A 25027-nucleotide genomic window follows, 5' to 3' on the forward strand; every position below is an offset into this window, starting at 1 on the left:
TACCAGAAAGTGATGGGGAGAACGGAATCAAGTTGGAAACACTCTTCAGGATAATATCCAGGAGGACTTCTCCAACCTAGCAAGATAGGCCAACATTCAAATTCAGGAAATACAGAGAACACCACAAAGATACTCCTCAAGAACAGCACCCCAAGACACATATCATCAGATTCACCAAAGTTGAAATAAAGGAAAAAATGTTAAGTGCAGCCAGAGAGAAAGGTGAGGTTACCCACAAAGGGAAGCCCATCAGACTAACAGTGGATCTCTCTGCAGAAACCCTACAAGCCAGAAGACAGTGGGGGCCAATATTTAGCATTCTTAAAAAAAGAATTTTCAACCCAGAATTTCATATCCAGCCAAACTAAGCTTCCTATCCAAAGGAGAAATAAAATCCTTTACAGACAAGCAATTGCTGAGAGATTTTGTCACCACTAGGCCTGCATTACCAGAGCTCCTGAAGGAAACACTAAATATGGAAAGGAAAAAGCAGTACCAGCCACTGCAAAAACATACCAAATTGTAAAAATGATCTACACTTTGAAGAAACTACAGCAACTAATGGGAAAAAATAACCAGCTAGCATCATAACGACAGGATCAAATTCACACATAACAACATTAACCTTAAATGCAAATGGGCTAAATGCCCCAATTAAAAGACACAGACTGGCACACTGGATAAAGAGTCAAGACTTATCAGTGTGCTGTATTCAGGAGACCCATCTCACGTGTAAAGACATATATAGGCTCAAAATAAAGGGATGGAGATATATTTACCAAGCAAATGGAAAGCAAAATAAATAAATAAATAAATAAATAAATAAATAATAAATAAATAAAAAGCAGTGGTTGCAATCCTAGTCTCTGAAAAAACAGACTTTAAACCAACAAAGATCAAAAAACACAAAGAAGGGCATTACATAATGGTAAAGGAATCAATACAACAAGAAGAGCTAACTATCCTAAATATATATGCACTCAATACAGGAGCACTCAGATTCTTAAAGCAAGTTCTTAGAGACGTACAAAGGGACTTAGACTCCCACACAATAATAGTGGAATATTTTAACGTCCCACTGTCAATATAAGACAGATCAATGAGAGAGAAAATTAACAAGAATATTCAGGACTTGAATCAGCTCGGACCAAGTGGACCTAATAGACATCTACAGAACTCTCCACCCCAAATCAAAAGAAGATACATTTTCAGCACCACATCACTCTTATTCTAAAATTGGCCACATGATTGGAAGTAAAACATTCCCCAGCAAATGCAAAAGAAAGGATATCATGAAAGTCTCTCAGATCACAGTGCAATCAAATTAGAACTCAGGATTAAGAAACTCACTCAAAACCATACAACTACATGGAAACTGAACAACCTGCTCCTGAATGACTACTGGGTAAATAATGAAATTAAGACAGAAATAAATAAGTTATTTGAATCCACTGAGAACAAAGATACAACATACCGGAATCTCTGGGAGGCAGCTAAAGTAGTGTTTAGAGGGAAATTTATAGCACAGAATTCCCACTGGAGAAAGTGGGAAAGATCTAAAATCAATACCCTATCAGTGCAATTAAAAGAACTAGAGAAGCAAAAGTAAACAAATTCAAAAGCTAGCAGAAGACAAGAAAAACTCAGATCAGAGCAGAAAGGAAGGAGATAGAGATGTGAAAAACCCTTCAAAAAAATCAATGAATCCAGGAGTTGGTTTTTTGAAAAGAGTAATAAAATAGACCACTAGCCAGACTAATAAAGAAGAAAAGAGAAAAGAATGAAGTAGAAACAATAAAAAAAGGGGGATATCACCACCGATCCCACAGAAATACAAACTACTACCAGAGAATACTATAAACACCTCTATTTAAATAAACTAGAACATCTAGAAGAAATGGATAAATTCCTAGACACAAATACCCTCCTAAGACTAAACCAGGAAGAAGTCAAATCCCTGAATAGACCAATAACAAGTTCTGAAATTGAGGTAGTAATTAATAACCTACCAACCAAAAAAAGCACAGGACCAGACGAATTTACAGCTGAATTCTACCAGAGGTACAAAGAGGATCTGATACCATTCCTTCTGGAACTATTTCAAAAATAGAAAGAGAGGGACTCCTCCCTAACTCATTTTATGAGTCCAGCATCATCCTGATAGCAAAACCTAGCAGAGACACAACAAAAAAAGAAAATTTCAGGCCAATATTTCTGATGAACATCCATGTGAAAATCCTCAATAAAATAGTGGCAAACGAAATCCAGCAGCACATCAAAAAGCTTATCCACCATGATCACATCAGCTTCATCCCTGGGACACAAGGCTGTTTCAACGTATACAAATCAATAAACGTAATCCATCATATAAACAGAATCAATTACAAAAAGCACATGATTATCTCAGTAGATGCAGAAAAGGCCTTCAACAAAATTCAACACCCTTCATGCTAAAAACTCTCAGTAAAATAAGTATTGATGGAAAGTACCTCAAAATAATAAGAGCTATTTATGACAAACTCACAGCCAGTATCATACTGACTGGGCAAAAGCTGGAAGCATTCCATTTGAAAACTAGCACAAGATTAGGATGCCCTCTCTCTCCACTCCTATTCAACGTAGTTTTGAAAATTCTGGCCAGGGCAATCAGGCAAGATAAAGAAATAAAGCGTATTCATATAGGAAGAGAGGAAGTCAAATTGTCTCTGTTTGCAGATGACATGATTATATATTTACAAAACCCCTTTTCTCAGCCCCAAATCTCCTTAAGCTGAGAAGCAACTTCAGCAAAGCCTCAAGATACAAAATCAATGTGTAAATATCACAAGCATTCCTATACACCAATAATGTGCAAACAGAGAGCCAAATCATGAGTGAACTTCTATTCACAGTTGCTACAAAAAGAATAAAATATCTAGGGATATAATTTACAAGGGATGTGAAGGACCTCTTCAAGGAGAACTACAAACCACTGCTCAACGAAATAAAAGAGGACACAAACAAATGGAAAAACATTCCAGGCTCATAGATAGGAAAAATCAATATCGTGAAAATGACCATACTGCCCAAAGTAATTTATAGATTCAACGCTATCCCCATCCAGCTACCATTGACTTTCTTCACAGAATTAGAAAAAACTACTTTAAATTTCGTATGAAACCGAAAAAGCGCTCGCATAGCCAGGACAACCCTAAACAAAAAGAACAAAGCTGGAGGCATCGTGCTACCTGACTTCAAACTATATTATAAGGCTACAGTAACAAAAACAGCATGGTACTGGTACCAAAACAGATATATAGACCAATGGAACAGAAAAGAGGTCTCAGAAATAACACCACACATCTACAACCATCAGATCTTTGACAAACCTGACAAAAACAAGCAATGGGAAAAGGATTCCCTATGTAATAAATGGTGCTGGGAAAACTGGCAAGCCATAAGCAGAAAACTGAAACTGGATCCCTTCTTTACACCTTATACAAAAACTACCTCAAGATGGATTAAAGACGTAAACATAAGACATAAAACCATAAAAACCCTAGAAGAAAACCTAGGCAATACCATTCAGGACATAGGTATGAGCAAAGACTTCATGACTAAAACACAAAAAGCAATAGCAACAAAAGCCAAAATTGACAAATGTGATCTCATTAAACTATAGAGCTTTTGGACAGCAAAAGAAACTATCATCAGAGTGAACAGGTAACCTACAAAATGGGAGAAAATTTTTACAATCTATCCATCTCAAAATGGGCTAATATCCAGAATCTACAAGGAACTTAAACAAATGTATAAGAAAAAGACAAACAACCCCATAAAAAAGTGGGCAAAATATATGAATAGACACTTCTCAAGGAAGACATTTATGTAGCCAACAAGCATAGGAAAAAAAGCTCATCATCACTGGTCTTTAGAAAAATGCAGATCAAAACCACAATGACATACCGTCTCACACCAGTTAGATTGGTGAGCATTAAAAAGTCAAGAAATAATAGATGCTGGAGAGGATGTGGAGAAATAAGAATGCTTTTACACTGTTGGTGGGAGTGTAAATTAGTTCAGCCATCGTGGAAGACAGTGTGGCAATTCCTCAAAGATCTATTACCAGAAATACCATTTGATGCAGCATTCCATTACTGGGTATATACTGGACGTGGAGCTAGGGGAGGAATAGCATTAGGAAAAAACTTAACATAGATAACGGATTGATGGGTGCAGGAAACCATGATGGCATTGTGTATCCCAGAACTTAAAGTAAAATAAAAAAATAAAATAAATACAAACAGGGGGCATCATGTTACCTGACTTTAAACAGGGCTACAGTAACCAAAACAGCATGGCACTGGTACAAAACCAGACACATATACCAGTGGAACAGAATGGGGAACCCAGAAATAAGGCCACACACTTACAAGTATTTCATCTTTGACAAATCTGACAAAAACAATCAATGGGGTAAGGATTCCCTATCCAATTAATGATTCTGAGATAACTGACTGGCTAGCTGCAGAACAAACTGGACTCCATTTTTTGCACCATATACAAAAATTAACTCAAGATATATTAAATATTTAAATGTAGAACCCAAACTATAAAAACTCTGGAATACAGCCTAGGCAATACCATTCTAGACATAGGAATGGGCAAAGATGTCATGATGAAGATGCCGAAAGCAATTACAATAAAAGCAAAGATTGGAAAATGGGATCTAATTAAACTAAAAAGTTTCTGTACAGCAAAAGAAACTATCAACAGAGTGAACAGACAACTTACAGAATAGGAGAAAATTTTTGCAAACTGTGCGTCTGACAAAGGTCTAATATCCAGCATCTACAAGGAACTTAAACAAATTTACAAGATAAAAACAGCGTTATTAAAATATGGGCGAAGGAAATGAACCACACTTTTCGAAAGAAGACATACATGTGGCCAAAAAACATAAAAAAAGAAAAACCTCAACATCACTGATTATTAGAGAAATGCAGATCAAAACCACAATGAGATGCCATCCCACACCCACCAGAATGGCTACCATTAGAAACAAAACAAAACACAAACGATGCTGACAAGGTTGTAGAGAAAAAGGAAAGCTTTTACCTGGTTGGTGGGAGTATAAATTAGTTTAACCATTGTGGAAGACAGTGTGTTAATTCCTCAAAGACCTAAAAATAGAAATATTATTTAACCCATCAATCCGATTACTGGGTATATACTCAAAGGAATATAGATTGTTCTATCATAAAGAGATGCACAAGTATGTTCACTGCAGCACTATACACAATAACAAAGACATGGAGTCTATCTAAATGCCCATCAATGGTAAACTAGATAAAGAAATTGTGATGTATATACACCATGCAACCCTAGGCAGCCATAAAAAAGAATGAGATCATTTACATTGCAGGGAGATGGATGGAGCTAGAGGCCATGATCTTTAGCAAACCAATACAAGAACAGAAAACCAAATACCACATGTTCTCGCTTACAAAGAGGAGCTAAATGAAGAGACCACAAGGTCACATCGAGAAGAACAACATACACTGAAGCCTATCAGAGGATGGAGGTTGGGAGGAGGGAGAAGAGCAGGAAAAATAACTATTGGGTACTAGGCTTAATACCTGGGTGACAAAATAATCTGTACAAAACTCCTCCATGATATAAGTCTACCCATATAACAAACCTTCATATGAACTTTTTTTTTTTTTTTTTTTTTTCCCCCTGAGGCAGAGTCTTACTCTGTCACCTAAGCTGGAGTACAGTGGTGAAATCTCAGCTCATTGTAACACTCACCTCCTGGGTTCAAGCAATTCTTGGGCCTCAGCCTCCCAAGTAGCTGGCATTACAGGTGTGCACCACCAGGCCTGGCTACTTTTTGTATTTTTAGTAGAGATGGGGTTTTGCCATGTTGGCCAGGCTGGTCTTAAAGTCCTGACCTCAGGTGATCCTCCCGCATTCACTTTCCAAGTGTTGGAATTTTTTTTTACAGACATGAGCCACTGCACCTGGCTGAGTACTCCTGAACTTAAAATAAAAGTTAAATGTAAGAAAAAGATAGTTGAACAGTTTCTCACATAACAAAACATTCTGTTACCATACAAATCTTATTGCATGGTATTTACTCAAAGTAGCTAAAAAGCTATGTCCTCACAAAAGTCTGCACACGGATATTTAGAGCAATTGTATTCATAATTGCCCAAACATGGAAATAACCAACATTCTTTAGTATGTGAATGGATAACTCAACTATGGTATATCTAGAAAATGGAATATTATTGAGCACCAGAAAAAAAAGCCGTGAAATGGCATGATGGAAACAAATGCACATTACTAAGTGAAAGAAGTCAATTGGAAAGGATTATATACTGTATGATTCCAACTATACGAGATTCTGGAAAAGGCAAAACTATGAAGATGGAAAAAGACAAGTGATTACCAGTGATTGTGGGAAACAGAGGGATGAGTAGGTTTGCGTACAGAGGATTTCCAGGACAATGAAACTACTCTGCAAGATACTGTAATGATAGATAAATGTTATTATACGTTTGTCAAAATCAATAGTATTTATAATACCAAAAGTGAACCCAAATGTAAACTTAGGACTTTGAAGGATAATGATGTCAACGTAGGTTCATAGATTGTCACAAATGTGCCACTTTGTATCTTTTGCATATTATTTCTGTGAACATGAAACTGCTCTAAAAATAAAATCTATTATTAATTTAAAAAATCATACACACACTATTAACTAACTGGATCTAACAGACATATAGATGACACTCCACCCAACCACAGTTGAATACACAATTTTCTGAAGGGCACATGGGACATTCTTCAGATTATACCATGTGTTAAGACATAAAATATGTCATGATAGATCTTAAATGATTGAAATAATACAAAATATCTTTTCTGCTCACAATGGAATGAAACTAAAAATCTATACCAGTAGAAACACTGGATAATCCAGAAAGATATGGAAATCAACACAGTCCTGTCAACTGGATAAAGAAGAAATCATAAAACAAATTAGAAAATATTTAGAGGAAAATGAAAGTGAAACACAAACATATCAAAATATATGAGACAAAGTGAAAGCATACTAAAAGGGAAACTTACAGGAGTATAAGTATATATATTGAAAAAGAGGATGAAAACAAAAACTCATCTAAAAATAAGACACATCACAAATCAGTGACCCAACATTACATCTTAAGGAAGTAGAAAAAGAAGAGTAGACTGAAAGCTAGCTAGAAAGGTGAAACAATAAAGATTATTATTGGAAAAAATAAATAGATACTAGAAGAGTAATGAAGAAAAAATCAACAAAATTAAAGCTTGGTTCCTTGAAAAGATCAACAAAATTTGTAAGTCTTTAGCCTGACTTAACAAGAAGACCCAAATTACTAAACTCAGAAAAAAAGAGAAGAGACATTTTGATAACACTGTAAAAATAAATGCATTAAGAGATAATTTTGTGAGCTATTGCATTTCAGAAATTTGATAACCTAGATTAAATGGATAAATTCCTGGAAATATACACACTGCAAAATGTGAATGAATCTATAGCTATTTAGGGGATTGAATCCACAATCATAAATCTCTCAACAGAGAAGAGGCCTGGACCACATAGCTTTATTGGTGAATTTTACCAACCATTAAAAAAAAGTTATTCTCAAATTCTTACAAAAAAAAATTGCAGAGGTGGGAATGCTTTGTAAGTCATTCTGTGAGGCCAACATTACCTTGACACCAAAGCCAGAAGATACTGCAAGAAAAGAAAACAGTAGCGTAATATTCCTAATGAATATTAATGAAAAAAATTCTCAACAAAATACTAACAAACAGAATTCAGCAACATATTAAAAGGATTATACATCATGGTCAAGTAGTATTTATTAATGAAATTCAAGGAAGTTTCAATATATGTAAATCAATCAATGTAATATAACACCTTAATAGAATTAAGGTTAAATGAAAACACAATAATCTTCTCAATTAATATAGAAAAATACATTTGTCAAAATGCATCAACCTTTAACAAAAAACTTAATAAACTAGGAAGAGAAGGAAATTTGAAATATGACAAAAAGATCCACAGACAACATTATTTCCAAAGATGAAAGATTGAAGGTTTTCTCCTAAAATCAGGAACAAGAATACTTGATTTGACTTCTTCTGTTTGACTTGGTATTATTGACAGTTTTAGCCAGAGGTATTAGGCAAGAAAACAAAAGCCAAAAAATTGAAAATAAGTAGTAAAATTATCTCTGTTCACAGATGACATGATCTCTCATGTAGACAACCACACACACACACACACACACACACACACACACCAGATGTATAAGGCCATTCTTGGATTGGTATAAAGAAATACCTAAGACTGGGTAATTCATAAAGGAAAGAGGCTTAATTGGCTTACTGTTCTTCAGGCTATACAGGAAGCACAGTGCTGGCATCCGATGGTTTCTGGGGAACTCTCAGGGAGTTTTTAGTCATGGTGGAAGATGAAGTGGGAGCAAGCATGTCACATGGTGAAAGTAGGAGCAGAGAGCAGAGAGAGGAGGCGACAAACTTTGTGTGTGTGTGTGTGTGCGTGTGTGTGTGCTTTTCTCTTACTTTTTTCTTCTGGCTTCTTTATTTATTTATTTATTTATTTATTTTTTATTATTATACTTTAAGTTCTAGGGTACATGTGCATAACGTGCAGGTTTGTTACATATGGATACTTGTGCCATGTTGGCGTGCTGCACCCATCAACTCGTCAGCACCCATAAACTCGCATTTACATCAGGTATAACTCCCAATGCAATCCCTCCCCCCTCCCCCCTCCCCATGATAGGCCCCGGTGTATGATGTTCCCCTTCCCGAGTCCAAGTGATCTCATTGTTCAGTTCCAATCTATGAGTGAGAATATGCGGTGTTTGGTTTTCTGTTCTTGCGATAGTTTGCTGAGAATGATGGTTTCCAGCTGCATCCATGTCCCTACAAAAGACAAAAACTCATCCTTTTTTATGACTGCATAGTATTCCATGGTGTATATGTGCCACATTTTCTTAATCCGGTTGGAAAAAACTCCTTTAAAGTTCATATGGAACCAAAAAAGAGCACGCATTGCCAAGACAATCCTAAGTCAAAAGAACAAAGCTGGAGGCATCACGCTACCTGACTTCAAACTATACTACAAGGCTACAGTAACCAAAACAGCATGGTACTGGTACCAAAACAGAGATATAGACCAATGGAACAGAACAGAGTCCTCAGAAATAATACCACACATCTACAGCCATCTGATCTTTGACAAACCTCAGAAAAACAAGAAATGGGGAAAGGATTCCCTATTTAATAAATGGTGCTGGGAAAATTGGCTAGCCATAAGTAGAAAGCTGAAACTGGATCCTTTCCTTACTCTTTATACGAAAATTAATTTAAGATGGATTAGAGACTTAAATGTTAGACCTAAAACCATAAAAACCCTAGAAGAAAACCTAGGTAATACCATTCAGGACATAGGCATGGGCAAGGACTTCATGTCTATAACACCAAAAGCAATGGCAACACATTTTTCAATGATCAGATTTCCTGTGAACCCAGTGTGAGAGCTCACTTATTGCTAAGGGGATGGCCCAAGCCATTCATGAGTGCAGATCATTCAGAGATCTGCCCCCATGATCCACACACCTCCTATAAGGCCCCTTCCAAATACTGGGATTAGATTTCAACAGGAGATTTGTGTGGGGACAAATATCCAAACTAAATAACCGCACAAAACCTGTTTTAGCTAATACATAATAGTAGCAAAGTCACAGTATACAAAATCAGCACACACAAAAAAAGAATTGTGTATCTATACACTAACAATGAATAATGTGGAAAAGCATTTGAGAAGACAATTTCATTTATAATAATAGAATAAAATAATTGGAAATATACTTAACCAAGTAGATGAAAGTCTTGTATACTAAAATCTACAGAACATTGATGAAAGAAATTAAGTGTATATAAATGAAACAATATCCTGTGTTTATGAATTGAAAGACATATTATTATTAAGATGACAATATGATACAATGCAGTCCTCATCAAAATGTCACTGATGTTTTTTGAAGAAATAGAAAAAGTCCATCTTATAACTAATATAAAATTTTAAGGATCCCTGAATATCCAAAACAATCTTGAAAAATAACAAAGTTCTTTTGACTTCTGATTACAAAACTTATTACAAAGCTATAGTAATTAAAATAATGTTGTCCTGTCACGGAGACTGACATAAAAACTTGGAATGGAATAGGGATCACAGAATGAACCTCACATGTATGGTAAAATGATTTTCAACAAGGGTGCCAAGACCATCCAATGAGGAAAGAGCAGTCTTTTCAACTAATGGTGTTTGTTAGTAAAACAAAACATTCACCTGCAAAAGGATAAAGTTAAATCTTTGCCTTACACCATATGCAAAAATTATCTCAAAATGAGTTAAAGACTTAACTGTAAGAGTTAAAATGATAAAAATTGTAGAAGAAAGCATGGGGAAAAACTTCATTACTTTAAATTTGGCAATAATTTATTTGTTATGACAGTGAAAGCTCAAGCAACAAAATAAAAGATAGATAAATTGGACAACATTAAAGTGAATGACTTTTGTACATCAAATGTACTACAACAGAGTGCAAAGGCCATCCACAGAATGGAAAAATGTATTTGCAAATCATATATGTGATAATGGTTAATATCCAAAATATAAAAAATGCGTATACAACTGAGTAACAACAAAACAAGCAACCCAACTCAAAACGGAACATGAGTAGATATTGTGACAAACAATATATACAAATGGCCAGCAGGCACACAAAAAGATGACCAACATCACTAGCCATTAGTGAAATGTAAGTCAGAACCACAAGAGTTACCACTTTACATTCATTGGGATGGCAAAAATCAGAAAGAAAACAAGCAAAGTTGTTGATGAGGATGTGGAGAACTAGTAACCCTTTCTTTGACATTACTGGTGTAATCATAAAATGATGTAGCCTCTGAAAAACATTTGGGGATTCCACAAAAAGTTGAACATAGGTTACAATATGATTCAATAATGCAGCTTCTCAGTATATACACCAAAGGATCGAAAGCAGGGACTTAGACAGATACCTGTACAGCAATGTTCATAGCAGTATGACTCACAGTTGAGAAATGGTGAATGCAACTCAAATGTCCATCAACAAATGAATGGATAAACACAATTGGGATTTTCAGATAATGGAATATTATTTAGCCATGGTGGGCCTTGAAAACCTTATGTTGCGCCGGGCGCGGTGGCTCAAGCCTGTAATCCCAGCACTTTGGGAGGCCGAGACGGGCGGATCACGAGGTCAGGAGATCGAGACCATCCTGGCTAACACGGTGAAACCCCGTCTCTACTAAAAAATACAAAAAACTAGCCGGGCGAAGTGGCGGGCGCCTGTGGTCCCAGCTACTCGGGAGGCTGAGGCAGGAGAATGGCGTGAACCCGGGAGGCGGAGCTTGCAGTGAGCTGAGATCCGGCCACCGCACTCCAGCCTGGGCGACAGAGCCAGACTCAGTCTCAAAAAAAAAAAAAAAAAAAAAAAAAAAGAAAACCTTATGTTAAGTGAAATCAAAAGCAGAGATGTTTTATGATTCCCCTTAAATGAAACACCTAGAATAGACAAATTCATAGAGACAGGAAGGAGAATAAAGGGCACCTGGGGTAGTGGGGAAAGATAAGTGAAGACATATGATTAATGAGTACGGAGTTCCTGTTTAGGATGATAAAAATATTCTGGAAACGGCTAGTGGTAACGATTGCACAACATTGTGAATGTATTTTACGTTCTTGAATCATACATGTAAAAATCATTATGATGCTAAATTTTGTATTATTTATATTTTACCACACCAAAAGAAAATGCAAATATTCTTTTTATTTTTATAATTGTTAATGTTAAATAATAATTTGAAATTAGAAAAGAAGCAATTATAGGCAATATAAAAATACATGAGTATATTTTACTTAATTTTGACTGTTCTTATACAAATGTTTTAGCAACAAAGTAATCAAGATATGGAGTTTCAGTACTTTAAAAGTCTGCTTTTCTTCACATAGGTCTATGTTGAAATAACCTATCAAATTGTGTTAAGACCACCTACCCCAGTTGAGTGAACACACAACACATCACACTCAAATCACATGCCTGCCTTAAATGAAAACCTCTCAGGGATATCCACTGGCATCATTGACAAAAAACTGTGAGTCCTTTTTGGTTTAAAGAAAATCTTCAGCCCATCTATTCATGAGAAAAACATTGAAAACATTACAATAGGGGCTAATCTACAAAATACCTGACAGGACTCCTCAAAGTTGTCAAGTACAGTCTGATAAGGAACTGAGAACCTGTCACAGCCAAGTGGAGCCTAAGAAGTCACACTGAATAAATGTAACATGGCACCATAATGGAAAAAGACATTAGGATAAAACTAAAGAAATCTAAATGAATAATGACCCTACTTAACAATCTTCTGATATTAGTTCATTAACTGTGACAAGACACCACACAGATATCAATAATTGGGCAAACTGGGTGTGGGGTGGATATGAACTTTCTTATTGTCTTAATATTTTTAAGTCATATATATGTATAATATCTATATTTACATATAGATATTGTAAATAACATAAAGCATATGTATATCTAATATATAATATTTCCCTGCAAAACATCTTTAGACTTGTAGGATGGGTTCAATGTCATTATGTAGTCAAACAACAAATGCAAGTTTATTTATTTTTTAGTGCTTTTGCTCTTCTGCAGATTGTATGCTATCTAAACATGCTACTGTGATATTGGATGATGGGGCATAGTCAAAAATCCTTATAGACTTCCGGAAGGAATTTTGATCTAGTAAGCAATGAATTTCCTTATAAAACTATTAGCTCCAGATTAATGCCCCACCTCAGGAATTCTTGGAGCTACAAATCTGGGAAAGTATTATAATGCACTGTAGGCCCATATAAATTGGAAAAGTGTCTCCTGAAAGAGGATAGCAGAAAATATTGACTTCAGTCATGAAGGATTATGTTGCAGTAATTCCTCGTTGCATCTTTCTGAAATGATGCACTAAACTAGTAGAATTGTTCAGATCATGAACTTAAACTTTTCCTTGAGCATGGTACTCATATTCCTCCACATTTGTCAAACTAAGGGTACCTCAAAAATCTAGCATAAACACTACAAGTGTTTTGTGTGCATGAGTGATTTGGTTTTAAAAAATTGGCATATAAAAATTAATATTTAAGAACACATATAAAGTAAACTTGGGACTAGGATTCTACCTTATCATATGCTTATCTTATGTATTAGTTATACAATTAAGGTAACATTCTATTATTTTATATAATCTCCATGTTGAATTTTTGTTTTACTTCTGTTGTCACTTTAATTCTTACATTTTGATCTTGTTTTAGTATTAATTTGTAGAAGAAAAATGACCATATTATAATTGTTCAAACACAAAAATTTTCACCCCTCCCTCCCTCCTCCCTCCCTCCCTCCCTCCCTTCCTTCCTTCCTTCCTTCCTTCCTTCCTTCCTTCCTTCCTTCCTTCCTTCCTTCCTTCCTTCCTTCCTTCCTTCCTTCTTTCCTTCCTTCCTTCCTTCCTCTCCTTTACTCTTTCTCTCTTTCTGACAGGGCTCACTCTATAGTGCAGTGGCATGATCACATCTCACTGTAGTGTCAACCACTGGATTCAGGTGATTCTCCCATCTCAGTCTCCCAGGTAGCTGGACCTACAGGCACATGCCACCAAGCCCAGCTAACTTTTCGTCTTTTTTGTAGACAGGGTTTCATCACGTTGCCCAAGCCGTGTAAGACAATATTTTTTTAATGTAAGGTACATTTATTCCCCATGTACCAAGATAAAACACACACACACACACACACACACACACGCACACATTATTGAGTTGAAGATGAAAGTTGCAATTTTTTTGTCTGGCATTGTTACCTGTCACCATTAGAATACAAATGTCCAAATGGAGACCATGGGTAATGTCTCCTAATTATAAACTTGTAATATCTAAACTGAAAATATTGCCACTAGGAAAAGTTATGCATATGACTATTTACTATAGTTGGAGATATGGGTTCAATGTCATTATGTAGTCAAACAACAAATGCAAGTTTATTTTTTTTTTAGTGCTTTTGCGCTTCTGCAGATTGTATGCTATCTAAACATGCTACTGTGATATTGGATGATGGGGCATAGTCAAAAATCCTTATAGACTTCCGGAAGGAATTTTGATATGTTGGCTGGAGATAAACATGTTCTCACTCCTTTTCATTTACCCTTAAATGTATTTATTGGAACCTTTACCAATCTCATTTTCTCAGTGCCAGTGTGAGATAATCTTAGAGAACAGGCATTTTACCAGGAATTACTTTATGTTTTGCTGGGTGAGGGGGTAGTACTTTCTCATTATAAACTCTGCTTAAAGAGGCTAGGACCTTAAGAAATCTGGGTTTTAAGGATCACTGGTGATATATTAAAATTCGTATTCATGAAATGTTTAACTATAACTTTCTCTTCATATGACAGTGTGAATGTATTGACATAAGTGGTAATTTACAGGCATACCTCATGTTATCATACTTTGCTTTATCATCCTTCATGTATACTGTCTTTCACAAATTGCAGGTTTCTGGCAACCCTGCATTGAGCCACTCTATTGGCTGTTTTTCCAACAGCGTGTGCTGACTTTGTATCTCTGTGTCACATTTTGGTAATGCTTACAAAATTTCAAAGCTTTTTAAAATTATACTTGTTATGGTGACCTGTAATTAGTAATATTTCATGTTATTATTGTAATTATTTTGGAGCACCATGAACTGTGCCCATATAAGATGGTGAACAATTTTAACCAAAAAAGTGTGTTCTGACTGCTCCACTGACCAACTGCTCCCCACCTCTCTTCCTGTACTTGTGCCTCCCTATTCCCACAGACACAATAATTTGAAAATCAAGCTAATTAATAATCCTGCAATGGCCTTTCTAAGCATTCAAGTGAAAGACTCACATGCCTCTCACTTTAAATCAAAATCTAGAAATGATTATGCTTGGTGAGAAAGGCGTGTTGAAAACAGAGATAAGCTAAAAGCTGGGCCTCCTGTGACAAACAGTTAAGCAAGTTGTGAATGCAAAGGAAAAGTTCTTGAAGAAATGTAATAATGCTACTCCAGGGAACACATACATGATAAGAAAGTGAAACAGCTTTCTTGCTGATATAGAGAAAGTTTTTATAGTATGGATAGATAAAACTAGCCACAACATTCCCTTTAGCCGAAGCCTAATCTAGGGGAAGGCTTTCGTTTCAGATCTATGAAAGCTGATAAAGATGAAGAAGCTGAAGAAGAAAAAGTTGAAGCTGGCCTAAGTTGGTTCATGAGGTTTAAGGAGAGAAGCCATCTCTATACCATAAAAGTACAACGTGAAGCAGCAAGTGATGATGGAGAAGCTAAAGCAAGTTATCCAGAAGATCTAGCTAAGATCATTGATAAAGGTGGCTACACTAAACAACAGATTTTCAGTGTAGATAAAACAGCCTTATATTGGAGGAAGATGCCATCTAAAACTTTCATAGCTAGAGAGGAGAAGTCAATGTCTGGCTTCAAAACTTCACAGGACAGGCTGCCCCTCTTGTTGGGACCATTGCAGCTGGTGACTAACGTGTAGCCAATTCTCATTTACCATTGTAAACATCCTATGACCCTTAAGAATTATGCTAAATCTACTCTACCTGTGCTCTAAATGGAACATTAAATTCTCCCGTCTCAGTCTCCCAGGTAGCTGGACCTACAGGCACATGCCACCAAGCCCAGCTAACTTTTTGTCTTTTTTGTAGACAGGGTTTCATCACGTTGCCCAAGCTGTGTAAGACAATATATTTTTACATGTTTACAGCATGGTTTACTGAATATGTTAAGCCCACTATTGACACCCACTGCCTCAAGGAAACAATTCCTTTCAAAATAATACGGCTCACTAAAAATGTACCAAATCCAAGAACTCTGATGGAGGTGTGTAAGGAGGCTAATGTCTTCCTGTCTGCTAACACAATATCCATTCTGCAGTCCATGAATCAAGGAGTATTTTCAACTTTCAAGTTTTATCATTTAAGAAAGGCACTTTGTAAGTCTATAGATACCATAGATAAAGTGACTCCTCTGATGGATCTTGGCAGTCAATTAAAAACTTTCCAGAAAGGATTCACAATTTTAGATGCCATTATAATATCTATGATTCATGGGAGGAGGTCAAAATATCAACATTAATAGGAATTTGGAATAAGTTAAATCAATTCTAACCCTCATAGGAGACTTGGAGATGTTCAGGACTTCAGTGAAAGAAGGAAATGCAAATGCAGTGGAAATAACAAGAAAACTAAAATTATAAGTGGAGCCTTGAAGACGTGACTGAATTATTGCAACCTTATGATAAAACTTTAGTGAGTGAGGAGTTTCTTCTTATGCAGGAGCAAAGAAAGTAGTTTCTTCAGATGGAATCTACCCTTTGTGAAAATGCTTTGTGAATATGGTTGAAATAACAACAAAGTATTTAGAATATTACATTAATTTAGTCGATAAGCAGCAGCAGAATTTGAGTGAATTGACTCCAATTCAGAAATTATGTGGGTAAAATGCTATTAGGCTATATTGCGGACTACAGAGAAATATTTCATGAAAGAGAATCGATGCAGCAGACTTCATTGCTGTCTTATTCTGAGAAATTGTCACAGCCACCCCAACCACCACAAATCACCATCCTGATGAGTCAGCAGCCATCAGCATCAAGGCAACCCCCTCCGCCAACAAAAGGACTTATTCTGAGAAATTGTCACAGCCACCCCAACCACCGCAAATCACCATCCTGATGAGTCAGCAGCCATCAGCATCAAGGCAACCTCCTCCACCAACAAAAGGACTATGGCTTACTGAAGACTCGAATGGCTCCTAGCATTTTTTAGTAATAAAGTATATTTTAATTAAGGTATATCCATTGTTTTTTAGGCTTAATGTCATTGTGCACTTAATGGACTACAGGATTGTAACAAACATAATTCGTATGTGCATTGGGAAACCAAACAATTTCTGTGACTCACTTTATTTCAATACTTGCTGTTTCATGGTGGTCTGGAACAAAATCCGCAAAAGTCCTGAGGTATGCCTGTATATACCCCGAGGTATGCCCATATATGCTTTTATCTATCAGATTTTATTCTGAAAAAGATGTGAGACATATACTCTGTTGTTTCTTTACTATTTCATCAGAGACAATAGCTTACATAGGACTGCACTCAGAAAATATTTGACTATATCAGCTATGTTTTGTTGATCTATTTAGAAACTACAAGAAATCATTTAAAAAATATTTGAAACAATAATTTGTAAAAGTATTTTCTATCACATATTTAATGAGGTGAACATATGCTAAGATAAGGTTAAAAAAAACTACATGGCATGTGATCGTGTTTGAACACACATACACAATTTTCTTTAATGATTTATATCTTTGGTATTTTACTTTGGACATGAATGGTTTTAGTTTCAGGACCAAAGAGCGAAGTGCTGCACCTACTCCCAGGAAATATGATTTATGATACAGGATAGACAAAAAATTGTTATAGACAATTCCCACTTATTGTCAATTTAATCTTGTATATATCCTTTTTTGTTATTTGGAAAGGCAACAGATTTCTGTTACTTTCTGCTTCAGGGAATTACATTTGTAGAATATGTTTCTGAAAGAGGCCTCTCTACTTTCCAAGATACTATAGACTGATGCGGATGGCTCTATAAAATGCTTATTCTGAATCTCATGAAAGTACCGTGTCAGCTTTTGTCAGAAGTGTTTATTCAAGCTAATATGTCATCTTAATAAAGCTAAAGTTATTAGTTGAACTTCAAGATAAAGCTTCAGAATGATCAATTCAAAATCACCTTATCACTTCTATTGAAAAGGACTCCATGAAACATACAGTTCTTATTGACCGTGCACGTAAGACAAGATACAAAAAGCAATTTATTTTTATGTATTTTCACAATAATTATTTCATGGAAAAAATATTTCTAAAAATTAAATGATAATATTGAATCACAAATGTTAACATTTTTAAATTTCATTTTAAAATATTGGGACATAGTACTAACTTTGTATGATTAACTTTTACCATTTAAAAAAGAACAGTTTCTTGATTTGAAAGCAGATATTAATTCCATTGACTTACATTGTTTCTTTTTTTCCCTTTAGGCTATCCTTTGGAGGTATAAGTTCTCTCAGCTTAAAGGTTCTTCAGATGATGGCAAGAGCAAAATCAAATTTTTGTTTCAGAATCCAGATACTAAACAGATTGAAGCAAAGGTAAACCCAAGAAATTCATCATATAACCCCTCTAAACCACATTAATGTCATTAAGGAACAAAGAGGGGAAACCTCTGGGGAATCACAAGAGCAAAAACACACAATCTCTGCTCATCTTGAAATATCCCTCATGTCCAGAAGAATAAACTTACTTTAAGATTTTATTGGCAAATTTTCACTTAAAGGCAGCACTTAAAATAAATTACACAAAACTAATTGCATTTCTTAGTTTTAATTCCTTATGAACTGCATTTGTGTCAAACTAAAATAACATCCTGGGAACTAAAGCAGTCTTTTGGTGGTTTCATTCTAAATAATAATTAAAAATACTTTGTAAAAATCTGACTTCATATTTACATAAATTTATATATTTATATTTTGTTTATATACTTTTTTAATACATTCATAAATCTGCCTTTTTATTACCTTAATATAAAATTGACAATAACAATGTTTGCATTAGAATGAATTATAAATGCATTATCTCAGTATGGGGAAAAGGATAAATAACAAATACAAAGTGAAAAAATTATATCTATGAACATGAAAGCTCAATATAATTTTTCAACTATGAATTAAAATTACCATATTTCTATTATACCCCTTTACTTATTAAATTCAGGGATAAGGAGCCTTAGCCTGACATTCAGAACCTTCCCAGGAATGTCCCTTGATGATATTATAGGCAAAGTCTCCTGTAACACTGCTCTCCTTCTTTTAACAAGGTGACTCATTGTAGCCTTATATATCTTCTGCTTTTCTCTTAACTGTTTTCCTTAACTTTTTGTCTGAGTATCTCTGGAGATGTCCCATTCTTGTCTCTTACTTGTCTTTGGACTCGTCTTTTCTGCCTCTTCCTAGCTCACAGGTTATGTAATGTGGGAACTGTATCACTGTATCGTTTCTACAGCGAGCTCCCTTGCCACTGCATGCATTGATGTTTCCAGGGGGTCGCCTCACTTTGTCTCCCATCAGTTTAGACAAATGCTTTGATAACTTCTTCCACTCCCTTTACTTTACATGCCTCATAAATTTTTAACTTAGAATTCTAACACAACCTCTTCCCTGAATATAGACCCATCTCTGCACCGGCCCTTTCTCCACTTCTCGCTACTACTCCTCTTCTCCCACCTCAGCTACCACTGATCAATCATTTACTTTGTGCCAACCATTTATTCCGATAATATCAAAGAATGCATTACTCTTGTCAAAAATGTTTTACCTTTAGCTCTTTGTATATTTCTTAATCTTTCAAAGCCCAGCCAAATTTTAATACTGGTGAAAGATGTTAATATTGTCAGTTCTGTATTATTCTGGCATTTATTCTGATGGGGAACCTCAACCACCAGCTGCTGACAGCAGTATAGTATTCAGTTACTTACCCTAACACTTTTTAATGAGTCAACAAACCCTTTGCAAAGGAACAAGAGTGATAAATGTAATTTAATGGCTACTAACTATGGTATTTAGATGTTAATTTAGTGTAGCATGTATTATACATGCAATTAATTATACTGACAAGTTTACTAGAAATTACCTGTCAGCTGATAAGTATTATTCATTCTTGTAATTTTTGTGTTTTAAAGTTTTCTTTCATATGTAATTCATTAAGAGGTAGTGTAAGAAAAGATATTTGGTTGAGTGAAATTCTCAAATTGATAGGAAGTAATTATAGAATAGAGAAAAAAGTAGTCTTAAAAATAATGAGATTATGACATTTGGTGAGTTGTTGAAATTCTTTAAAGTCAGCATCTCTCTTTATAAAATAAAAGAAAATAATATCTCCATGGGTAATACTGAAAATATCCAGTAAAATATGATGACTATTTAAACAACAAATAATGCTAGCCAATCAGAATGTTGGCCAGACCTACATAATTGTTTAGCCGTACTTGTGCATATCACCTGAACATTACCTCTGCTGACAAAAAATTGTGTAAGAACTGAAAGCAGGGCTTTTACTAACTATTGTATAACCTCTATAACCACGACTTGTGAGCAGTAAGCGAACATACCATCACAAGAGCAAAGCAATTGTAGTGTGGATGTTCTTGTGTGGACGTAAGCTTTTATTTCTCTGGGATAAATGCCCAGAAGTGCAAATTGCACCATAGAATAGAAAATGTTTGTTTAGTTTTAAATAAAATTCCAAATTATATTCTATAGTGGCTACAGAATATAGATAACATATAAATAACATTTTATATCCTACCAGTGATTATAAAAATCCCGTTTCTCTACATCCCTGCTAGGTTGGGGTATTTTCACTTAAAATTTTGGTTCTGCTCATCATAGGCTTCATTTACATTTCCCTCAAGTCTGATAGTGATGAACAACTTTTTACATGCCTATTAGCTAGCCATATATGTTATATCCTCTTTGTTAAGGAGATTTCTCTTCCTGTTTCTTGCCCATGTTCTGACAATATTGTTATATTATTATTTTTTTGGTGCCTTCTCTCTATTTTTCTGTTAACTCTGCTAGAGGCTTTTCAAAGAACCACAGTAATTTTTACTGATTTTTATATTGTGGTCTGTAATCCATTCAACGAATTCTGCTCTTTTAATATTCGCCTATTTTTTAGTTGCTTTGACTTTTATATTGCTCTTATTTTTAAATTTTTTGAGATAATATTTTAGATTTCTGATTTGAAATGTCCTTTCTAATATAGGATTTAGTTCTATAATTTCCTTGTTAACACTACATTTGCTGCATCCCCAAAATTCTGACATCTTGTGTTTCTATTTTCATCAGTTCAATATGTTTTTATTTCCTTTAAGTCTTTCGATTTGACAAATGGATTTTTTCCTTTCCTTTTTTAAATAGACTTTAGTTTTTCAGAGCAGTTTTAAGTTCACAGCAAAGTTGCGTGTAGGATACAAAGATTTCCTGTATACCACCTGTCCCTACACAAGCACAGCCCCCTCTGTAGTCAACATCCCCCCCTAGAGTGGCACATTAGTTATAGCTGAGAAACTTACCGTGACACATCATTATCACCCAGAATCCATGGTTTACATTAGAGTTCACTCTTGGTGTTGCGTATGTTATGGGCTTTGATATGTATAGTGGCAGGTATCTGCCATTATAGTATCATAGTCATTTCACTACCCTAAACATCTTTAGTGCTCTTCCTATTCACTCCTACCTTCCCCCAACCCCAAGAAACCACTCAGTTTTCAAACTTGTCTCCATAGTTTTGCTTTTTTCAAAATGTCATATAGTTGTATCATGCAATAGTTACCCTTTTCACATTGACTTATGTTACTTAGTGATATGACTTTAAGTTTCCTCCATGTCTTTTCATGACTTAATAACTGATTTCTTTTTAATACGGAACAATATTCAATTTTCTGGCTGTATAACAGTTCATTGATCCATTCACTTGCAGACAGACGTCTTTGTTGCTTCCATGTTTCATAAATTATAAACAAAACTGTTCTAAACATCCATATTCAGGTTTTGAGTGGACATAAGTTTTCAACTTCTTTGGGTAATATCATAGAGTGTTATTTCTAGATCATATGGCAAAAGAATGTTTAGTTTTTTTAAAACTGCCGAACTGTCTTCCCAAGTAATTGTAGAACTTCCATCTCCATCACCTGTGCATGAAAGTTGCTTTTGCTCCATAATCTCACCAGTATCTGTTGTTGTCCATGTTCTGGATTTGGACCATTCTAATACGCATGTAGTGATATCTTATTATTGTTTTAATTTGTATTTACCTGATGATATACAATGGGGGGCATATCTTCATATGCTTATTTTCATCTGTATATATATTTTTGGTAAGATGTCTGTTAAGGTTTCTGGCCCATTTTTAATTGGAATTTTTGTTTTGATATCATTGAGTTTTAATAGTTCTTTGCATATTTTCATTAACATCTTTTACCTGATATGTTGTCTGCAAATATTTTTGTCCAATCTGCAGTTTGTCTTTTCACTCTCTTGAGAATGTCTTTCATAGAGCAGAAAGTTTTAATTTTAATAACGTCCAGTTTATCAATCGTTTCTTTTGTGGATCATGCCTTTGGCATAGAATCTAAAAAGTCATGGATGAAGCGAAGGTCATCTGGACTTTGTACTGTGTTATCATCTGGAAGTTTTTATATTACTGTGTTTTACAATTGGAGCTGTGTTCCATTTGGAATTAATTTTTGTGAAGGGTGTACGATTTCTGTCTAAGTTCTTTCTGTTTTTTGCATTGCATGTGGATGTCCAATTTTTCCAGCATCATTTGTTGAGAAGGCTATATTTGCTCCATTGTATTTTTTTGCTCCTTAGTCAAAAATTAGTTGACTGTATTTATGTGGGTCTATTTCTAGGCTTTCTATTCTGTTCCATTGATCTATATGTCTGTTCCTTTCCCAAAATCACGCTGTCTTTATGATTGTAGCTTAGAGTATGTCTTCAAGTTTGATAGTATTAATCCTTCAACTTCCATCCTGTTTTTCAATATTGTGTTGGCTATTCTGGGTCTTTTGCCTCTCTATATATGTTTTAGAATCAATTTGTCAGTATCCAAAATTACTTGCTGGAATTTTGATTGGAATTGTATTTAATCTGTAGTTCCAGTTTGGAATAACTGATATCCAGACAATATTGAGTCTTCCTGTCCATGAACATGAAATATATTCCATTTATTTAGCTCTTCTTTGATTTATCAGAGTCTGATAGTTTTCCTCTTATAGATTTTTTGTTTATTTAGTTAGTTTTATATTAACTTACCTGACATGTGACCGAGGATATCTTTCCCTTTTTTATAATATTAGTAGAAAATCTTTGGATTTCCCACCCTTAAGTATGATATCAGCTGTTGGTTTGGTAGGTAATTGTTATCAAGTTGAGGATATTCCCCATCTATTCCTAGTTCACTGAGAGGTTTTATCATGCATGAGTGTCGGATGAGTTTTCTGGATCTATTGATATGTCATGTGATTTTTCTTCTTTAGCCTGTTGTTTTGATGCAATACATTAATTGAATTTCAAATTTTGAGAAAGCCTTGCAAATAAACTATAATAGTGGATTCTTCCATTTCTCCTTGAAGTTCTATCAGTATTGCCTTACATACTTATATATTCTTTTATGAGGTGTAAACATGCTAAGGATCGTTATGTCTTTTTGGATAATTTATTTACCATTGTCTAATGTCTCTCCTTTTCCCTAAACCTTTCCTTGTTGAAGTTTGCTCCATCTGGAATCAATAAAAACTACTACTGCTTTCTTTAGGTTAGTGTTAGTATAGTACATCTTTCTCCATTCATTCACTTTTAATCCGTGTATGCCTTTAACATTGAAAGAGGATTTCTTGCAGATAACATATCATTTGGTCTTATTTCTTCATCCATAATGTGCTTTTAATAAGCACATTTAAGACCACTGATGTTAAAAATAGTTTTTGATACAGTTGGATGAATATCTACAATATTTCTTATCCTTCTGAATTTATTGCCCTTGTTCTTTGTTCTTATTTTAGTCCTCCATGTTTCACAGATTTTGTAGTTTTAACATTTAACATAATTCCATTCTCTCTCCTTATTAGCACAACAGTAATATATATTTTTACTTTATTAGTGGAAGTGCTACACCTTGTAAAATATGTTTACAACTAAACCAAGTCTGCCTTCAAAATAACACTACACTGATTCACAGGTTGTGTATTTTATAATAACAAAATCCTCCTAATTCCTGCCTCTCCTTCCTTCTATTATTGCTGTTACTCATTTTGCTTATACATAATACTATAGAATCTAATACATTGTTATTATTTTGAATAAACTGTTATGTGTTAGATAAATACTATTTCATTCGTTTCTTTTTTATTAGAATTTGCATTTTCTGCATACCTTGCTTATTTGTTCTTGCATGTGGTCTATTTTATCTATTAAAGCTTGAGGCATATTAATCATAGTTATTTCAAATGCCTGTTCTAATAAATCCTATGTTCCTGCCATATCTGCACCTGGTTGTGATGCATGCCCTATCTCTGTAAACTGTGATGTCTTTTTTCCTTTATTGTGGTTTGCAATGTTTTCTTTTTTAAATTGTTTTATTATAATTTAAGTTCTGGGATACATGTGCAGAACATGAAGGTTTGTTACATAGGTATACAGGTGCCATGGTGGTTTCCTGCATCCATCAACCTGTCATCTAAATTAGGTATTCCTTCTAATACTATCCCTCCCCTGCCCCCCCCCCCCCACCTCTTGACAGGCCGGCCCTGGTGTGTGATGCCCCCTCCCTGTGTCCATGCGTTCTCATTGTTCAGCTCCTACTTATGAGTGAGAACATGTGGTGTTTGATTTTCTGTTCTTGTGTTACTTTGCTGAGAATGATGGTTTCCAGCTTCATCCATGTACATGAGGACATGAACTCATCCTTTTTTATGGCTGCATAGTATTCCATGGTGTATATGTGCCACATTTTCTTTATCCTGTCTATCATTGATGGACATTTGGGTTAGTTCCAAGTCTTTGCTATTGTGAACAGTGCCACAATAAACATACGTGTGCATGTGTCTTTATAGTAGAATGATTTATAACCTTTTGGGTATATACTCAGTAATGGGATAGCTGGGTGAAATGTATTTCTGGTTCT

At 35.0% G+C, this 25027-nt stretch overlaps 1 protein-coding gene across 3 annotated transcripts in view; it reads left to right on the forward strand.

Annotated features, from left to right (window-relative positions):
* SNTG1 (syntrophin gamma 1) overlaps positions 1–25027 on the forward strand; it is an 883016-nt gene that overhangs the window by 819899 nt on the left and 38090 nt on the right. For 2 of the 3 annotated variants that reach the window (XM_025394077.1, XM_025394076.1), the window contains one exon: positions 18319–18429. The exons of the other annotated variant lie outside the window; for it this stretch is intronic. In XM_025394077.1, coding sequence (XP_025249862.1) covers positions 18319–18429 — 111 coding nt within the window. The remainder of the gene's footprint in view (positions 1–18318; positions 18430–25027) is intronic. 3 annotated transcript variants of the gene reach the window in all.

The sequence above is a fragment of the Theropithecus gelada genome, chromosome 8 (genome assembly GCF_003255815.1).
Source record: "Theropithecus gelada isolate Dixy chromosome 8, Tgel_1.0, whole genome shotgun sequence".
NCBI classification, from domain to species: Eukaryota; Metazoa; Chordata; class Mammalia; order Primates; family Cercopithecidae; genus Theropithecus; species Theropithecus gelada.